The sequence below is a fragment of the Rhamphochromis sp. 'chilingali' genome (assembly GCF_963969265.1).
Source record: "Rhamphochromis sp. 'chilingali' genome assembly, chromosome: 19".
NCBI classification, from domain to species: domain Eukaryota; kingdom Metazoa; phylum Chordata; class Actinopteri; order Cichliformes; family Cichlidae; genus Rhamphochromis; species Rhamphochromis sp. 'chilingali'.
Genome location: NC_137946.1, coordinates 26,939,052 through 26,959,656, shown reverse-complemented (window position 1 = coordinate 26,959,656; position 20,605 = coordinate 26,939,052). Strand labels below are relative to the sequence as shown.

At 38.0% G+C, this 20,605-nt stretch overlaps 1 protein-coding gene across 3 annotated transcripts in view; it reads right to left on the bottom strand.

The window, feature by feature from the left end:
* cadm1a (cell adhesion molecule 1a) overlaps positions 1-17,336 on the bottom strand; it is a 501,479-nt gene extending 484,143 nt beyond the window's left edge. For 2 of the 3 annotated variants that reach the window (XM_080866462.1, XM_080866464.1), the window contains exon 1: positions 17,196-17,336. In XM_080866462.1, the coding sequence (XP_080722588.1) occupies positions 17,196-17,268 (73 nt within the window). In that variant the 5' untranslated portion in view covers positions 17,269-17,336. The remainder of the gene's footprint in view (positions 1-17,195) is intronic. The other variant, XM_080866463.1, reaches the window with a different exon arrangement.
* Between the last annotated feature and the right edge of the window lie 3,269 nt (positions 17,337-20,605).

Here is a 20,605-nt window from a genome sequence, read left to right as displayed (position 1 = left end):
ACATTTCTGCAAAGGTTCAATCACAAACCTTAAGATCAACATTTGCTCAATAAATAAAAAGCCATAAAAAAAACAACAACTTTGAAATAGCCCTATTTTCCAGCTTCCATTGAACAAAGTCCAATTGTTCCTACTGCTCATTAATTTCAGCTGGAAACGTATTGTCAGTCTCTAAGCTATGGTAAATTACTGTCTGGAACGAACCCAAAATCATATAGGAAGTGGCTGAGTCAGCAAAACACTCGTTCTTACCCAGCAGCTACAATCTGTGCGGGATAGCATCCATTTGACTAATGTGATCAGTGAGGGATATTCAAAAAGTATATATAGAGAGCAATTTTTTAAAATTCTATAGTTGTGCAACAATCTGTTTCTAGATTTAGAAAGTCTTGTCAGGATAACAGGCCTTAATTAAAAGACAGAAGTGCCAGGGGCACACTGAATTGTTCTGCATTTTAAATGAACACCACCATGTGTCTGAAACGCCCACTCTATGGGAGTAGACGAAATAAATTAATCAGCATTCATCTATGTGTGATGCAGCGCACGCTCTATATATTTGCCAGAAAAGCGGGCCAACAATACGACGCTGGGGACGACCTGTAAACTCTTCTTTTACACTGTATGTACAATATCATTTTATTAAATGCCTTCCTTTCATTTTAAACCTTTATCAAATACACATTTTTTTACTTCAGCAAAAAGAGCAGATGCTTTTAGATATTGAAATGGGAAGACGTCTCAAATGCAAGGAATGACAAGGAAGATAAAAACAAAACCTGGCTTTTCAGAAGTAGCCTTTGGAACTCCGATGCTTGCAATACCACATGGTATATACAAATCTATCGATACGAAAAATAAATGAATAGCCAGGGATGCGCAAACGTACACAAAAACAAATTCATGCAACGGATACATTAAGCCCACCACAGCTTTGTGGGTGCCTGTCCGCTGCTGATTAACTGGTCATTTTGATATTTAATTAAAGTAGCGAATGTCAAAAAATCTGCCGTGTCCGTTACTGCTTACTGATGAGTCACTGTCCCTTAAAATCATAGCCATTAAAAAGAAATCTTTGAGATATTGTTTTAAAAAAAGCAAAAACAAAGAAGAGAACTGTGAAGGACATTACAACATCTGCAAAGAGCACTCCCATATGGAAAAGAAATGGTAAAAACTTATAAAAGACTTGCATAAGATGTGGCCTACTTCATATAGTAAATCATAAAAGGCTTACATGATTTACTCATGAAAGTGGCCACTTTCTCATTACTTTCATTTATTGTTTTAGGAAGTATCCAAAACATACAAGTTTCATTTATATAATTTTCAAGGGATCTTATATCTGTTTTCATAAAAGTTTCACACAAGACAGATACAAACTTTATAAGATTTATATATATCTTTTCCATATGGGCTCCTACCAAACCCTGTATTTACATCTGACAGTTTTACAAACTCTTCTCTATAGTACGAATGCCCAAATGATATGTGGCATATTAAGAGAATGCTCAGGGCCTGAAATTAAGATTATTTCCACTTTATATGAATCAACAAAATGTGTCTTCCACAATATTTTTAGGATGTTGTTTTACAGAGGAGAGTAGGAGATCAAATCTCAAAAAATTTGCATTGTTGGGCCTGCTGTCACAGTCGGCTACCTTTGCCACTTTTCCACTGAAATGTCCCACAGTTGTCATTTATCCAAACATTAATATGACAAAATAGAAGGCTGACTGACACGGCCGTTACGCTCAGCCTTTGCTATTTTTGCTCTGAAATGACCCTCCCTTGTCATCTTTCAGCACATTAGCCTGACAAAATAGAAAGGAGATTGAAGTGGCACCATCTGTGGATGACAGAAGACGCAATGAATTGATTTTTACTGTCTGATGTGCCTTCTTTTTCTTTTTTTTTCCTTTATCTTCTTTTGAATATTACTAACCAATGACAGCACAGCTTAACAAAAACAAGCTGCAGCCTTTGTATCACATTTCATTTTTAATTATAATCAGTCGCAAACTGAAAAACTAGTCACCAGCTGACAACAAATTGTTTCCGTCATGACAAACAAATGCATTTGGGGACAGCAACTGAATTAATCCTGACTGGATTGTAGTTATCGTATAAAGATGTTCATATCAATCACGTAATATTCTGATTTGAACACACTGGGCAGATTTCAAAATTGAATTTCGGTGACCCGGGACTGCTCTGATTATTTGTGGTGACTTTCACAGCCAGCGACCACGTCGCCAAGGCTGCATCGATGCTAAAGTGCGAGAAAGTAGAGATGTGGTGTTTTTTAAGCAGGGCGTGGACGACAGCAATAGACTTGATAAGTGCAATGTCGAAATAACAAAAGGGAAAAAGGAAAGAAGACAGAGATTTAAGGCATATTCTTCAAAAAAAGAAATGGCTAATCTGTGAGGTTTTGTGATTTCCTGTGCGTTGGCTGTATTAACCGTATTATTTAATAATCAACAAACACGGTTATGTTCTTGGCTGAAAACGGATGTCTGATTTTTTGGAGTAAAATGACTTCATCTATGAGGTTTAATGCTGTTCTTTGGCTTTCAGAAAGCATTTGGCTGAACCTTTAACAGTACAATTACAAGCCAATCTTTCTGGTGTGGGAGGTAAAATAATGTATGCAGAACAAAGTACCGTCCTCCGCTAATCGTGTACAACAGGTCAGAGATTATATGAAGAATGTATAGTGACAGGGATTCTCAAAGCAGCTATATAGGAGGTGGTAAGCAAGCACATTGTCTCAGATTTCAAATTGACAGTCTACAGGCCTGGAGCATGAACTATCAAAGTCACTTTATGTAAAGTGACACGATTCACTTACAGGTGGTCAATCATGTTTACAGAATTAAACACACAGAGGTAAACTGTCCATTATGGGATTCTACAATGCACTCTGACCGTTATGTATTTATAGCAGGTGTTTTATATTATATTCAATTTATTTCTACAGTTCCTCTTGATGATTCACAAAGGCTACAAATGTGATTGAGGCATGTTTATATGCTTTTATAATTGCACGGGTAAAAATAAAAATGAATTGACAGGATTAAGATTATGAGGCAAAGTAAGGAACAAAATATATGAACTGTCGGTCATTTGGGTCATAAAAACTAAAAGTAAGCAAAAAAAGGCAAATGAATATCAATTAATTTACTTCCCAGTCAAAAATATTTTTATGGTATGTTACTATTATGATATGTCTGTATGTTGCATTTGTTTCATGTGTCACACTCCAACATTTGTTAATTTTCAAATCAAATCACTTTTATTGTCACATCACATGTGCAGATACACTGGTACAGTACATGTGAGTGAAATTCTTGTGTGCGAGCTTCACAAGCAACAGAGTTGTGCAAAAATACAATAACGTAAAACAAGCAAAATATAAGAATGGCTAAATCTGAGACTAATAAATATATGTACAATATATAATAGTATATGCATTTCTGGATGTGTATACTAAATATGTTTTTGTGAGCCATGACGAATTTGAAAACACACCCCAAGCCTGGCGATTAACCTGCTAATTAAAATAATGCAGTTTAATGTCCAAACATGAATTTGTAATAGTTTTGCACAATGGCACCAATTTGACAAAAACGGAAACAAATAGAATCACAAAAGAAAGAATGGCCACGAGGTGTAGTTGCTTGCAATAACCCATAAAGAGATCAAATTAAGATTCCAGTTTTTTTCCTAAGGGCACTAAGGGAGGTATTCATTTTTCACTGTGCAATTACAACGGTAAACTTTTTGCGAGTCAACACTGAAGAATTGCTCTCTAGTAAATAACAAATACTACACCCAATTAAGACGTTCAAAATGACGGTGGCCTCTGAAATTCCTGATGCAACGCAACTTTTCACTTTCCAGGTGTTGCACGTGTTGCATCATCATTGTTGGTAACTCAAAGAAGGAGCGCTAAGATAAGACAGGATTGTGTTCAGCAATCAGCGATGTAGAGGGAATTAAATTATCCTGGCATGTCAGGTTAACTCTGCAGAGCCAGACAACCAATCAATACGCAGACAGATTGCTAGACCCACAGCTTCTCATCCTCAAAAAAATATTCTTATGCGGATTAACTGCTCCTTCACCCATTTTCATTTTCAGTTGAGAAGGTACTAATCTGACAGCCAAGTGAAGCCCAACAAATACTACACACTTCAAAGCAGCAAGAAACCGCTCTGGAAAAGGCCGGGTTCAAACATTTCCTTTCATTTCTATTTTCAGTCGGAGACACATACCCTGTCCATGGTATTTTTAACAACTTTTAGTAAACCCTCACATATATCTAGTTTTTTATTGATGTACGAACTGAACATTTCAGCTCAAAATTGTTTTACGAGTTGATATCATCAGTCTGACATTTTTTGACTTCATCATTATTTAGCTGTAAACATTTTTACATTTTAAAGCCAAAACAAAGTCTATTGTTGTTGTGCTGAAAGTTAATAAATATTTAGAGAAAAATATTATGTCACTTATTAAATTCTGGGCTGAAAAACCCCCATCAGGCATCACCACAACATAGCCACAGCCTGAAAGACCTTTGAACGGATGGATGGAGGACAACAATTTCAGCACTACCATGTGTTTGTCCCGAGGCCAAACCTCAAAGAGCCATGACCTAACAACAGGTCTAGGTTCCAGGTACTGACGTCCATTAAAGCTGTTTGGGTGCATGGTGTGAAAGCACTTTGGACAAATTGGTATCTGTACACCACAGCAGGACGCGATGTCTCTCTGAGTGCTTGCTGGATGTATGTCTACAGGAGAACTTGCTTTTTGATCGTTACACAATAAAATGAAAGCCACAAATATGAAATATGCTCATCTATTAAACAACATAGTAACTATATTAAACTATTAAATCTGCCAAATGTTTTTTTTTTATGGATATTTAGCTTCAAAAAAAAAAAAGAAAAGAAAGAAAAGTACACCACCGCAAATGTACCATCCAGCTGTAAGGCTCGGTAAGAGTTTTGTTGCCTATTGTTTATAAAAAGATTCTTTTAAAATATTCATACTCTTTGAATCCTGCTGTGTGTCTTCTTCAAGCAACAGCACAAGAAGTTATACACAGGGAACTGAATTGTAAGTCTTTCAGATCAGAGCCTGTAACAGAGCAGGGGATTGTTTGTCCTACTTGCTGCGATAGTGCAGGCCTGACTAATTGTGTTCCAGGAAATCAAATCAACCGGTCTCCTATTTCCATTTTATTATTTAGCCTAAAACACAAACATCCCTTGCATTTTAGCAAGTGATTATATATGGGTCTCATCTATTTGATGTACAGAAAAATATATATATTTTTGCATCTTGGTTTTCGTATCTTAGTTATAAAGCAGTCTTACTCAAGCCTTACAACTAAGAGTGATTAGATCAGCGCTTGCTTTCAGGATATACTAAAACCTAAGTCTTAGTATATTTAGTGTAAATTAAGATGTAAAAAAAAAAAAAAGGATACATGCCGGGTTTGTTTCGTGTGTTTTTAAGTCACACCAAACCTAATGATATCATACATAAACAAGTAGAATCACGTTTTACTAAACGTCAGCTAGCAGGGGTGTTAGGGTCTCAGTCATCTAGGTCATGGTAGTTTTAAGAGCTAGGACCCTTTCACATTGTTATTGACTTTGAAAACTAGAAAAGTGGAAGCTCCCCTTGAGTTTCTTTTTTTTTCCCCAAAGGTAATCGTGCCAAAGTTAATGTTATCTGTCGCCCCTATTTTTTGATCTTTGTTCATTAACTGGTTCTTTTGAAAAATATGTTTTCCGGACATGATCAGTTGTAGACAACATGGTAAAGGTAAATCTAAATCCCAATATTTATAAGGGTACTTATTTTCAACCAATTGTTCCCGAAAAGTACCAGCTTTTCCAACTTCTCCAATCTGGTAGAAGGTTCCGCATCTTCCGGGCAAGGACAGAGAGACTCAAAAGGAGCTTCTATCCCCAAGCCATCCGTGCCCTAAACACACACACCCGCCCTCTCACATCATCTATAATTGACTGAGACAGGACTCTCTTCCAGACACTCTAAACCAAGGCACAATGTACATTTCAATTCCTTTAATTTTAAATATGTTTATATTGTCTATCCTGTAAAATAGTCAGATATCTATTCATATTAATGTACAGAATTCACCTGCTTGCTGCTACTACTGCACATTCACCCAGTGTATATACTATATGTCTGTATATATATATATATATATATATATATATATATATATATATATATATATATATATATATATATATATATATATATAATGTTCTTCCTCTACACCCCCCCCCCCCCCCAAATTTTTGCACATGTCGAGGAGCGTGTCAGGCTACATTTCACTGTGTGTTATACTTGTATAACTATGCATGTGACAAATAAAGAACCTTGAACTTGGACTTGAACTTGAGCTTTTACGCAAAACTGCAGAAAGCCTTTGCTTGCAGTGGGAATGAACACAAGCATCCATAGAATTCCACCAAAGGTGCTTTGTGAGTCAGGAAACCCCCGAGTTCACATTGAAAATCCTCTTTATAGTCTTCATCAAAGAGGTGTTTGCTGCCAATTCTCGTGGTTCTAAATAATGACAGATTCACTGGGCGAAAGAACTTATTTCCCATGCCAACTTTCCATTTTTTCTCAATGAAAAAGGATACTGTTCTTCTCTCTAAATAATGACTAGTGGAAAACAAAGTAATGGAAGGAGGTGCTATTCTTTTTCATACCAAAGAGAATTGGACTGTGACACTAAGTGGAATTAAGTGGTGCTTTGCAGTGTTACAATCCATGATTTAGGCTCAAAGAAGTGCCCTCTTGTCTTGTAGCAGGTATGAATTTCCTCTGCATCATCCAACTAGGACACCGGGAAAATGAGATTGTGCTACTGTACAATAGTTGTCTGGCAATAGTGCAGAAAATATCAGTCAAGACAGAGTGACAATAGATGAGACAAAGGACGGGAACCAAGCACAGTGGGGAGACACGATCCAGTTCCACTGGAAACGGTGTAACAGCCTGAAGGGTCTCATCAGGAGCAAATTCACTGAAATGTAATACAAGCTGGAGTGTTATGTAAAATGAAAGATGGAAGAACCCAGATCACTCAAGCCTTGTGTGCTCTTGCAGCTGATACATACCTGTATTGTATTCAGAAGGGCATTCATTTCCCCTCCGACGATTACAACCGAACCAGCTGTATTGTTTACTTGGCTGAAAGCACAAATGATCTGCATTGATTCCTTTTTCATTCATTGCTGAACTCGGCTATTGTAAGTATGATTGCAGGAAAAATGGGTCCAATTACAGCAAAGCAATGCCTCCCTGCGACTCCACAGCACAGCAAGATGATGAAGTCCTCAAAGTCAGAGGAAGGGGACAATCAAAGACCCCTTATTGTCTCTTGTTAATTCAAAAACTGGAATGGAAAACATTTCTTGCTGTGATTGACAATGGTTCACTTGGGATTTCAAATTAGATTAGTCAGCCATACAGCTTTACTATTAGGGCTGTTACACTGTCCTTGATACGACCCTCCACATTACACTGAAATGACTCATCAGTTTATTAATGAGTCGACTCCCACAAAAACCTTCATTTACATACTTGCCAATTGTTTTTATTCATTTCTCCATGAAATTGTTCAAGTACTTAATGATTCGACTTTACCACGTTTGGCTGTTGCTTTTATTTGTTTCATATAATTGCAAAGTTAAAGTCAATTTTAGACAGTACAGACTACAGCCAATTTATACTTCAAAAATACAAACATACTGGTGTTAAAGGTATAATAAAAATAAGAAATGCTATATTTATCCCACATTTATGAAAATCTTAATATATATTACTATGTACTATTATAAATATCCATCTATGCAACAGCGATATATCAATCATACTAATTTTGTTTTCATTAGAACTCTATTCATTTCATTTATGATTTCAAATATTAATGTTTTCAATGTATCATATTTACGTGATTTTGTAGATAGATTTTTAAGCCAATTTGCCATTATGTTAAAAAGGTTTTGTGATGTTGCATAAACAAAAGAGTCTGAAATTCAGAATTTTGTCCTCCTTATATTTTGCAATCGATCAAGACTGCTTGAGATTGTTATCTGACTTTGCAAAGACTCCTCTCTGGGGGTTTTTTAAATTAAAGACTAATGAGTTTATTAGAGTAAATTTTATTAGGACTGAAAAAATATACTTCCAACATGTTTTTTGTGGTGCCAATTTTTAAGCAAAACAAAAATCACGAATTTTGATTGAAACTGAAATTGAAGAAAAAAAAAAGATTTTTCATACTTTTAGTACTACTGTACTGACACCATATACTGATACTGGTATTGATCGACACCAGCACTCCTTTGACTCAAATGCAATTTCATGCATCTATTCCAGTGGTTCCCCTAAAATATAACCTATTTTAGATAATTAATGCTCATTTGATCTTTTTTAATAGATTTTTTTTACAAATGAAGTAAGAATACTGTTGTCTGTATAAACAAAGTACATTAGTAGCTATTAGAGATGGCACGATACCACTTTTTTATGTCCGATACCGATATCATAAATTTGGATATCTGCCGATACCGATATGAATCCGATATAGTGTGTTTTTTAATCAATAAAATGTTTTTTTTTTATATCTTGCTGCATTTTGTATAAGTTTATTCTCAAGTTTAAATAAATAACAACACTAAAGCTATTCTGTTATACCTGTATGTAAAAAATACACTGTGCCTAAAATATTTCACAGTTCAGCAACAGTGATCAATCTAATAAACTTAAACCTACTCCATCCTCCCTATTCTGGTATTTTAAAGAGTACTTAGCAGAAATATTAAGCAACCTAACTAATAGGGTTGCAAACTCCCAGCAAAAAAAAAAAAAAAAATAGGGAACTACCCCCCACCTCATGATGCTTAATCGATGCAATCAAATTTAATTTGATGCAGGGGGGAAAATGCACAGAAATAAATTATTTTTCAAGAATAATAAAATTGATTCAACATCTTTCTTCAACAGAATTGGAGACTGCACAGATGGTATCTTCCCAAAGGAAAAAGTACTAGCTTACTAGGGTATATTAGACTTAACAGTTACTATATACAGTAATGGACTTCTATATATTTTACATCAGATTAAAACTTTAGGTGTAAGAGTCAGATAATTATTTATTAAAAGCTAGACATTTTGAATGAGAATAAGAAAGAAAAGTATGTCTTTGTGCCCCCTTTTCCCTGTTAGTGCCCTATTGGCCCCCCTGGCTAAACTTGGCTAGATCCGCCCCTGCACAGTTACCAGTCGTCAGCTACTTAGAAAAAGATCCTGGTCTAGAAAGTAATAATAAATAAATTCTAACAACAGCTTATCAAGCTTAATAGTGCTGCTGTTGTTCAGCCACTGGTTTCCTCTTTCTGGTGCAAAGTGGGCCAAAAACAAAGAAGAGAGATGGATTCGCAACAGAAAAGCCGATCAGCTGATCGTTAAGCAGTTTCACGATTGAAGTAGCAGCAGGAGAGAGAGAGAGAGAGAGAGAGGCAGTCGGTTGTTAAGCTTAACATGGGAATGCTTTACAGACATTCAGAGACGAACTTACACACTTGCTTTACTTCTCTCTGGGATCACTTCCTCGGAGATGAAATGCTGGTTTGGTAGCGAGGCTACACACAGCCGCTCTATCACGTGATGCATACTGCAGCGACGTGCTACGGTTATGAGCCGAGTTACGCCGTGTAGCAAGTTTTGTGAGGTGCTTTTTTGATATTTAATGGATCGGATTACATTTTTTATTTCTCGCCGATATCCGATCCAGTAATTTGGGTCAGTATCAGACCGATACCGATATGTAATATCGGATCGGTCCATCTCTAGTAGCTATATAAACATTAAATAAAATACCATGCTCCATTTCTAATAATCTTTGCTTGAAAGGATTAAACAATTATATCCTCATTAGTTTCATTCATGTTTGTTGGCACATGGCTGTTTTTGATATTCATTCCAAAAATACATATTAGATACTAGTGTCCGTGTTATCAGTTATATTATCTCAATATATTATCTCAATCCTACCACTAATGGCCTCCAATATGTGGCTCCTCACTAATCAGGTCTAATTAGCTGACTGGGCCATTTTCCAGTCAACACAATGCTTCAGATCTAGAGTGAAAAAGATCAGACGTGAAAAAGAAGAAGTGGAACTTGAGCATTGCCTGGACAGCTCCACAAGGAAGCCACAAATGTAGTTCAATTTCATACACACAGGATGGATTTAGCCTGCATTTCCTGCAGTGCTGTCAAATTCCCTGGGGAGACTTCCAAAGATCATGGTATTCACAAATCCTTTAGTGCCTGTTGGTGCAACACAAGAATCCAGCTCAAGCCATTCAAAGACCCACTTCCTAAACTAAGGTCTCTTTTTAACAGGAGCTCCACAATCCAGGCAGTTCTTGGAGAGCACAATGGACTGCTGTCTACGCTTCCGAAAATGTTTCTGGCAAGACAGTGGAATCCAAGGGACATGGACCAACGCCCTTCGGGAGGTGAATCCAAATAATGATGTCTGTGTAGAAGATATATATTTGTATGATTACTGCACTATAATGAAAGCGATATGTGAGTATGTGTGTGCTTGTGGGGATTTCTTCCCAAATTCATGATTAACATGTTGCTTGGATATCTACTGATATCACTGCCTCTGTCGTCAGCAACAGACGTAGACAAAGCTGCAGTTCAGATGTTTCATCTTTGCCACACAGTATGCATCAAGGTGAGTGGATAGTCATATATTAAGCAAGTTATGCTATGAGGCCCAACAACTAAAGACTTTTCAGCAATGCAAATATGTGGACATATATAGTTTTTTCCCTCTTTTTAATTAGAAAAAGGCGTGCACTTCCACAGCTGGTCAACAGGATACCTAGCACCTTTACACAGTAGTCCTGCAAATGGTTTAATAGGACAAAATTGCTGAAAATACAGCAGCCAAGTTGTGTGTGTGTGCTTTTCACTGCTTTTTCACCAGAGTTTGAGAATCACTAGTTTTACACAACTGCTTGAACAACTCCATAAGAATTTGCTGTCTTGCCCATTCACATTTGTTATTCATACGTGTGACTAAGCCCAGGTACCGTAACACAGACAAGAGACAGAAGCAGCAGCACGTGATGACTGCACCCCCCCCAACCCCTTCAAAAAAAGACCATGCTGTCACTGATGATAGCTGCACTGACTAAATTTAGTCAATGGGAGGAGTGACGAGAGGAAGAGGAAATTGTCAGAAAGAGGAAGTGCTCATCCTATATGCATTTGGCAGGGATGACATTAAAACTGAAAATCATCCCCACTTGTATGTAATTATCTGGGATTTTATCAGAACACAATCACAGAAGTGGTCTTCTGTTGAGTGGATCTCGGTCATCAACATACATCGGTTTCTGTAGCTGCAGAGTCTAATAATAAAACACAGGCCAGCCTGTAAAGATTTCAGAGGTAAATGCTCATCTAGCGTGCCACTCTACCCAGCATTGTGCAGTGCATATTTATTATGCAATTACTCTAAAAAGCACAATCTAGATAAACCTTAATTAAGATAAGATAAGATAACTCTTTATTGTCATTGCACAGTCATACATAGTACAGTAGTACAATGAAATTGGAAAAACTGTCCTACGTCGGCACTACATATAACACAACACGACACGATATGACACATCACAACGTAACAAACAACACAACACAGTATATTAACTTAGTATAAAAAAGAAGAATAAGTGTATGTGTATTGCACACTGTTATTATTGCACATTAATTATTATTGCACCTTGTTATAAATATAAATATTATTGTTATCGTTTTAAACATTGTTACCTCCCCCTAAAAAGTCCAGGGAGGTATCCAGTCAGGTCAGCTATTTACATTGATCAGGGCTATTGCCCTGTTGTAAAAGCTGTCCTTGAGTCTATTTGTTCGGGACCTCAGCAGCCTGAACCTCCTGCCAGACGGCAGCAGCTTAAACACCCGGTGTCCTGGGTGTGTGCAGTCCCGTAGGATGCTGCGTGCCCTCTTGAGACAGCGAGTGCTGTACAGGTCCTTCAGGGAGGGAAGAGGATGTCCAATGATTTTTTGGGCCATGTTGATGACCCTCTGGAGTGCCTTTCTGTGTGCTGTGGTGCAGCTGGAGAACCACACACCGATGCAATATGTCAGCACACTTTCAATGGAGCAGCGGTAGAAGACGGTCAGCAGCTCCTTCTTCAGGTCCATTTTTCTGAGGATTCTCAGAAAGTGGAGACGCTGTTGGGCCTTCTTTAAGACCGCAGAGGTGTTAGATTAGGGGAACAATGCTAGGAAAAATGGTACCTATCAGACTGCCTCAGATTTGAGCTTCCACAAAGTTAAGAGACTAAAAAAAGACATTACATAATAAATTATTAGAAGCTGAGTTTTTTTTCTCGTCTCTACTGTGGGTCAACCTTATGTCTTTCACGTTCCAAATCCACCGCTTGCAACACTGCTTGTCAGCTCCAAGACCACACTGTGAGAAGACAGCATACAACAATCTTAACAGCCACAGTAACACATCAAGGTTTATTTATGTGTGCAAAGTTAAGCTGGTCAGGACACAAAGTGGAAAAAGTACTACGTACGTGACATTTTTTCCCTTTTAAACCTTACATAATGGAACCACAGTCTTGCAGTTTTCCTCTTTGAGCTCCGCACAGAGGAACTACTTAAATTAGTCTGCGTTTGTTTTTAGCACACACTTGCTAGAGGCCTGTGCCAGACGAGAATCCTGCAAGTGAAAAATAGCAGCATTCATCACTGAGGCCTGTTGTGCATTAACAGCAATTAATATGAGCACATAAATATTCAAAGATCACTTTAATTTTACTCATTTCACTTGTTTCACACCCAGGTTGTCAAAATGTGTACGGAATAGTCTAATTTGATGCATAGGCCGGTAGGCTGCTTTCTGAATAGCATATTGCAGCATACGCCCACCCCCACCAATCCCCTCAAGAGATTTGAAATCGCAGGGTGCTTACTTGACATCCCATCATTTGGCAGATCACTAACAAGTAGGCCATAAACCTTTTTTCTCCCTTTGATTACACTAAGTGCACAGAGGCCAGATGCGACCCAGCCCAGTCATCTGTTGGCTTGCCAGCAGAGTCACTGTAGACTGGCAGAGGCAGGAGGAGGAGGAGGGAGGGGGGGGGGGTCACTTGGGGTCCCCTCCCTTCAGGAATAAAGCCATTGTTCTTCATTAGAGCTGGAGAGGCTGCTGGAGGGTACAGACGGTGAACAAGTCCATTTACACACCTGTTTTCCAGCAGTATGGCTTCTACCAGCTTGACTCTGAGCCAAACCACACTGTATGATTCATTTGTGCGTGATGCAGCTTTTCTTTGTAACTGAAACAGACCGTAGCCAGTTGGAGGTAATAACACACATGACAAATTTCGTACAAAAAGTTGGGTTTTTTTAAGAAATAATTAAATTGTTCGGTGAAGTAATTCTGTCTAGGCTGTAAAAGCAGGTAGGGCTTGGGCTAAGTGCATCATGTTGAGCATCTATAATGAAACTCTGCAGTCATCCCAGCACCAGTACAGCTCCTCGTTTTGTTTTTAAACGGTGAAGGTGATCATGAGTTTTTTTGTTTGTATAGCTAATGCTAGTCATCGATTCAACATATCCACCAATAAAATACGATTTTATTCTTTTGCACGTCTTAACTTTTGGACCAAAATACCCAAAACACTTATTAGTGCATCGAGCCTACTCAAGGTTAACAGAGACACGCTTGACTGCTAATCACAACGCTTAGGTTAGCGCAGCAACTGCTAGAAAGATGTAAACTTCAGTGTTAATCATGCAACAGCTTCTCACTTTGTGCCTTCAGGTCAATCTAAAGTGGAGACAACAATGCAAATGCTTTTCTAACGCGACCAATAAATCTTTTGTAAGGAGCACAACAGGTTCAGTGGCAGGGTGCACGGAGATAACATCTTAAATGAGCTGTCAAATGAAAGACATCCCAGGTTTAGGTTGTATTCAAATCCACACTACAGCCTAAAACTACTGAAATGAGATTCTTTTTCAGCTACACTATTGAGTATTAGAGAATCCCACTAAACTACACCCTTGCTATTTCATTTATTATCCCTGATATTCGTTTACAGTTTGGAATAACCTGTCAAGTATCACATTAGGGCAGTAAATCATTTGGATTTTTGATACAGTATGCTAAAAAAGACCTTTTAAGTTAAGCATAAAATATTTATTCTACCTTGTGTTTCGCTATGACAAAGCAGCAAGCCACAACCTAATCTCCTCCTGTCAGTTTTCCATCAGCAGTTAGTGAGACTGAACCTTTAAAAACAGACACGACTAATGCTCTTATCCTAACATAATCATTACCCAAGCCTGAACATGTGGTGACATTCAAGAGAAGTCATGTTAACAACCATTTTTCCTGCATTCAAACACATACCAGTCCCCGCTCTCACCTGCGCTACGACACAGTTGCATAAAATGAAAACAGCGACACGTCTCACTATAAGTGAAGGATTGCCTAACCACGTTTGCAAGTCTCAGCAGGCTTACGGTCAGGGTGTGCTGCGTCTGCGCTCTTTAATAAACACCTGTAAAGCACCGTGCCCGGGTGTTCTAAACCTGTAATCTGCACTACAACTGGCCTTACTAAACACTTCTGTGCAGAATCACAAAGGAACTGTATAAATGCAGAGAAATGGAAAAATGCATAAATTACAGCAGGATACAACATGTGCATCTGCTTGGAACTGTTAATTACTACAGGACTGCATGATCATCGCTGATGTTTCACTCAGTATACGCATCATAGTAAAATAACACCTTTCTCACTTTCCTGAAAGCAGTGGAAAGCGATAAAATACTCAGCGCCTATTATCTGCTAAAAAAGTACCATTAAATAAATTTTAAAAAATCCACTTATATGAACAGCAAAGAATTTGGATAAATACTATGAGCACAACTTAAAAATGATGCCTACTAAATATCTGTTTACTGTTTGATTCCCCTGAAATAACTTATTCCGACTAAAGTTATAACTTTTATTTATTTCACAGGACGAAAAGCTATCTCTGGAAGTACATTGGTTTGCCAAGAAAACAAGAAATGATGTGAGAGTGGAGCACAGAGATTGGTACCATCTTCTAAATCTTTTCTTATAGAACAAGAGGTGATTTCCCAGCAGTCTGAGTCCAACCTGTGTAACACCATAAAACTTGAAATGAATTGATGCAGCCTTCTATTAGCCTTTTATTAGACTGTCTACATTGTAGAAATCACCACTCTTTAATGCTTAACCACAATGAGAGCTTACAGTATTCTGCTCGGGGTAAATAATTGATATGCTTTGTGCAAGTGCGCCCTGAGCTTTGTTTGAAATCACTGGAGCCATTTTCATGAAGGTAACAGCTGCCCACTGTCCAGCAAAGGACAGCAACAGCCTTGTTTGCTTTTTACTGACTTGAGAAAGCAAAAAAACATTGATTCATTTAAAAAATGGGTTAAAAAACAAAGAGTAGATTAAGCCTTGTGGATAATCCACAATGTGACAAACGAGGACATCTGCACTCCCGTCATTTTCACCCCCACCCCGAGGCTCGGCACTCAGCATAAAAGGGGGTTATGATCTGCAGACGAACAGCTTCGCACTAACTTTAAGTTAGTAATGATTCATTACATAATTGGCTTGATGTAAATACATTACTACCGCCGGTGGTGGAAGCGGCAAAGCAAGTGCTTTCACCACAGCTTCAGCGTATCACTGTCCAAGGATAAATAACCCCCGAAACGGAGCGTGTATTTCCCAGTAGCTCACGACAACCCCCCCCACCACCTCCAGTTTTCAACGCGGACTTCGTGCTGGCAACAAACAGCCCCAGCACTTTATCTCTTCTTACTAAATAAACGTCCGTGCTTTCCTTTACGCGCTCAACATCACCAAGCGTTCAAGAAAGAAAGAAGGAAAGAAATCGTGTCGCAGTTTTCGCCCGGCTTTATCTGTATCCTATCCGCTTCTTTAAAGCTTCTGACTCAGATTACTACACCCGGACGAAAAGCTTTGATGTTTTCATGCATGGCTCCACAGCAAATCCAGTCCCGGTGTTATGAAAACACAGCCCAGAGCGCGACTGCGAACTCGGTGAAATTAATCTTTCCTTGTTTGCCATTAACAGTTTACGCGCATTAGGCGGTGATTTGAGATATCGCCTGGACTCCTCCGACACCGCTTTTCAGTTCGGCGTTCAGCTAAAATACACGAGCGGCACTTGTTTCTTTGAAAAGACAACTTTTATAACGGGTTAGGCGCTCTCCACACCACATCCAGCGGGATGGCCGAGAGTGAACAGATTCGGAAAAATAGAGATTAAACTCGGGTGGAGAGAGGAAAAAACTGCTGATTCGTGTGAGGCCGTTGTGCTGAATTTTCCATAAAGTCCCGCTGTTATTAATATGCGGAGAGTCACGTTTTAATACATGATAATTCTTGTTTCTTCCCATTAAATGAACAGTTTTGAGCAGTTTGCGCTTTCTTTTCCTCCGATTGCACGTTGTCGGGGCTGCAGCTATTCCACTTGAACGCACCGCTGTTTTCTGTGGTTTACAGCGTTCCGAACACGCTACACAAGTAAACCAAAGCTAGCGCACTGCATAAGCAACCCTCAGTTTAAGCATGCCACATATACATCCTTATATCCCTCAAGCGACCAAAACACCACGCCATTTGTTTTCTCACATCAGCATTTATTTTATTTTTTTTAAACCCAAGAGTTGCCAGCTGTGTAGCCATTCAGCCTATACCCTAATGGTGAGCTGACCAAAGTGATGCATTCCAGGGGCAACGCATCTGTAACGCCGGTTCCGATGTATCCACGCGCGCATCGGCTTCTTTCCTCACAGTAATTCAACTTTACGGGGAGGTTTTGTTACTTCTTGCTCAACAGCATCACAGTACAACTGCACAGTAACGTCCGAATGCTCTCAAAAGCACAAATTGCCCAGAACGCTGTTCAAATTGCACTCGTTCGCATCTACATCCACGGAAATCTAAGAACAAAGTGCCACTTCCATTTAGACACCCGCGGGAAAAGTCCTACCTTTGTGAAGAGCCGCCGAAGACATGAATAAAAAGAGAATAGTCGCGAGAGAGCCGCTGCGAGCGTTCGCCATGTTGGACACCTGCTTCAGTATGGCAGAGATAGAGGCAGCTTCACCTATAGCTGCTACAACGGGACTCACTTAATGAGATGCGAGAAAGGGAGGGTACTATTTACCATATTCATTTATTACCAGTGTTGATAAATACTGTTATTTGTAATGGACGTGCCTCACAGCCTATTGAATAGCTCTCAGAATATGCTATTGGAGGGCGGGAAAGTGTTTTTAACGCTGTGTTCTGCTGCAGGGTTGGTTAGGAGGTGTCTGTGTGTGGTGTTAGTAGCTTGGCGTTAGTCTCTTTTGTAGAGTTTTTCTTTTGTATTTTGAAAATTTGAAAACTATACTAATCATTTCACCCACTTGTATGTAATGCTTCAGAAGAGCAGGGATGGTCATACTATTTTTGAGGCCCTAAGGCCCCCAGCCCCCTTCCCTGTATATAAAATTAAAATGTATTAATTTCTGGAACACTGTCTTGAAGGCTCAAGTTTGGCATTTTGGCTGGCACAAGCTTAGTTAGTGCTGCAGTTAGAAGTTACAATTTTGCACTCCCAGATCACTTTAATTACTTTTTCGATAAATGAGGTTTGTAGATAACTAAGTTAATATATGAAAGGAAATACTAAACAAGCTTAACACAAGTGATTTCCTTTTGGCAGCTGCACTTCTACGTCAGTAAGTTGTGTTAATTTCTGAAAACTAATCAGTCTACACAAAACTGAGATCATTAAAAATAAATTAAACAAATAATTAAAAGTTGAGCAAAAGCATATGGGACTATCATAAACAATATAATAGATGTATCTCCCAGATTAGAAAAGTGAGGCTAACATGCCCTCGTTTTAAAAGCCACCAGGGGGCAGTACGCGTTGTTGCAAAAAGACCCTTGAAAATAACTTTTTGAGTTGAACTGTATAAGTGCTCTGCCAGTCATTTTGGGTTGAATTGAATAAATATTTAAGTACATTTTGTAAATGTTGGTCATATTTTGTTTCTTAAAGAAGGATTATTTAGGGTATGTTTACTGGTTAACATTTTGGGATTGAAAAGTCATTAGCCAATGAGCCTGTGGTTTGACATTATACTAAATTAATGATAAAATACTGAGCTACAGCTTGCAAGCATGCCAGATGAAATCAAAAACTGAAGTCCAGGAGATTCTTCTTTGCACCAGAGTGCAAACATGTTTGTTTATGTCTGTTTTGAAGTACGTGGTGTTTTAACACTTGTGTATAGTACAGTATCCTATTTAATTCTGACAAAGCCAATGAAATCTATTGATCACGTTTCATCTCATCACTTTTGAACAAAGCCTTGAACTCTTTCACTTCTTTCACCCATTGTGAAGTCTCACATTCCAGAGCAGAATGAAATCATCTGCAGAAAGTAATGATGCAATCCTGGAGCCACCATAGTAGACACTCCTTGAGATTCTGTCATGAAAATCAGAAAAAGAAAGAACGAAAGAAAGCTGGTGACATTTTCCTACCAGAGCCGAACCTCAAACCTTTTACTATCCCACAGAATAAGCAAGGGAAAAGTGATTTGACATTTCACAAAATGCAGTAAAGTTCTGCTGTTTTGCTGTGATTTAAATTGTTTAAAATTTTAAATTTAGTTTGATATAATGTTCTGGTTAGCAATTTTGCCTCATAGCAACAAAGATTTGGGTTTCAGCTTGCGGACCAATTAGGGCCTTTCTCTGTGTATCTTGAACACATTCAAAAACCTGTATAAATTTTCTGATTTTAACTTGTCTAGTGGAATATATATCAATACACTTTATTTATAACCTTTGTTTGTAACTTTGTTAAGAAAAAAAAACTTAACACGGTTACAATATGCTTAACTTTAATATAAAATAATCCAAAGCAATGAAAACATCCAAGAGATCTAGAGTTTGAAGCTTTCCTTGGGTTGAACTAAACCCAGTCACCAACTTACATGTAGGCTAACAAGTAGTTAATAAGTTTTTGATGTAAGTGAAAAGCCTAATTGCTTTGTTGGTACAGTGGGTGCTACAGTAATAGTTTTTAATTAAAAAAAGATCACTGGAAAAAATATTTTTCACCACAACATTAAAACAGAGATCACCATAAAAAAGACAAAGATTTCTATCAAGTTGTTTAACAGTTATGGTCAATAACTAAGTCAGTGACTAAGACATCTAAGTTATTTAGTTTAGGAAGGCTGGCTACAGTCAACATCTGTGGAACAGGTAAACAGATAGGGTTAGTTTAGAGTGGGCCGAATAACCTGTTTGAGAGGAAACATGTATTGTATACTGTAATTACAAGTGGGTTAATGATAAAGCCTTGAGGAACACCAAAACTGAATTAGACAGAAACAGACATTTTCTATAGTAACTGGAAATGTTGTGTTTGTGAGATATGGATGTAATACATGTAGGACAGTTCCCTTAACAACAACACAGGTTCATAAGTGGTTGAGGGAAATGGAACGACTGATCCTATTAGAAGCAATTCTCAGATCTAAAAGCACTAGGGGTGTGTAGCTATGTCTGTCAGTGGTTAAAAGTAGGTCATACAGAGAGATGTCTCTGTGTTGTGGTGAGATTCTAAGCCTAACTGTAAACTCTTAAAAATACCATTACTGTTCTTAAAAAACACGAACTGACTTGACTTTCTCCAGCAGGTACTTAGATAATTGGTCTGTGGTTGTTGAGTAATAAAGAACCAGTAAATCAGCAAAATAAAGAGATATTAAGAATTATAGAATAAACTAATTATCCGAGGTGGCATTTAAGCCTCGGGTAAATTATTTCTTTTTAGAAACTATTTTAAATAGTTCTGAATAGTTAATCATTTATAACTGGGAAAGCAAAGCAGTAATATTAGCTAACTTGATTTGTGAATTAGGTGCAATTTGAGACCAAAGGGTAAAAAATTGCTCTTTCCTATCACACTGTGAGACGAGATCATTAAAAAATATGTCTACCATTGAGAGGACTGACTGAGCCTGGCCCTTTGAATGATATTTGATATTGTGTCAAACAAATATGCAAATCTTTATCTTTTACCACTTTCATGGACAATTGTGTCTGAAGTCAGTTTCCATTTCGGCTCCAATAATATGACCATTTACAAGTTCTGCATTTCAGTGGAGCAATACAAAGAATTGAGACACAGTATATGTCTAAAGAGGGCAAAATTCAACATTTAATGGTGGTGTTGACCAATTAGAAAGGAGTCTCGATGCAGAGACATAATTAAAAATGAAGTGCACTTTGACAGGATGATGTCCTAAATGGTGCTTTAAAAATGGCAGCTCTGTGATCTAACACAAAGAAATCTATCAAAGTTGGCCAATCATAACCCAGAAGAAAAAA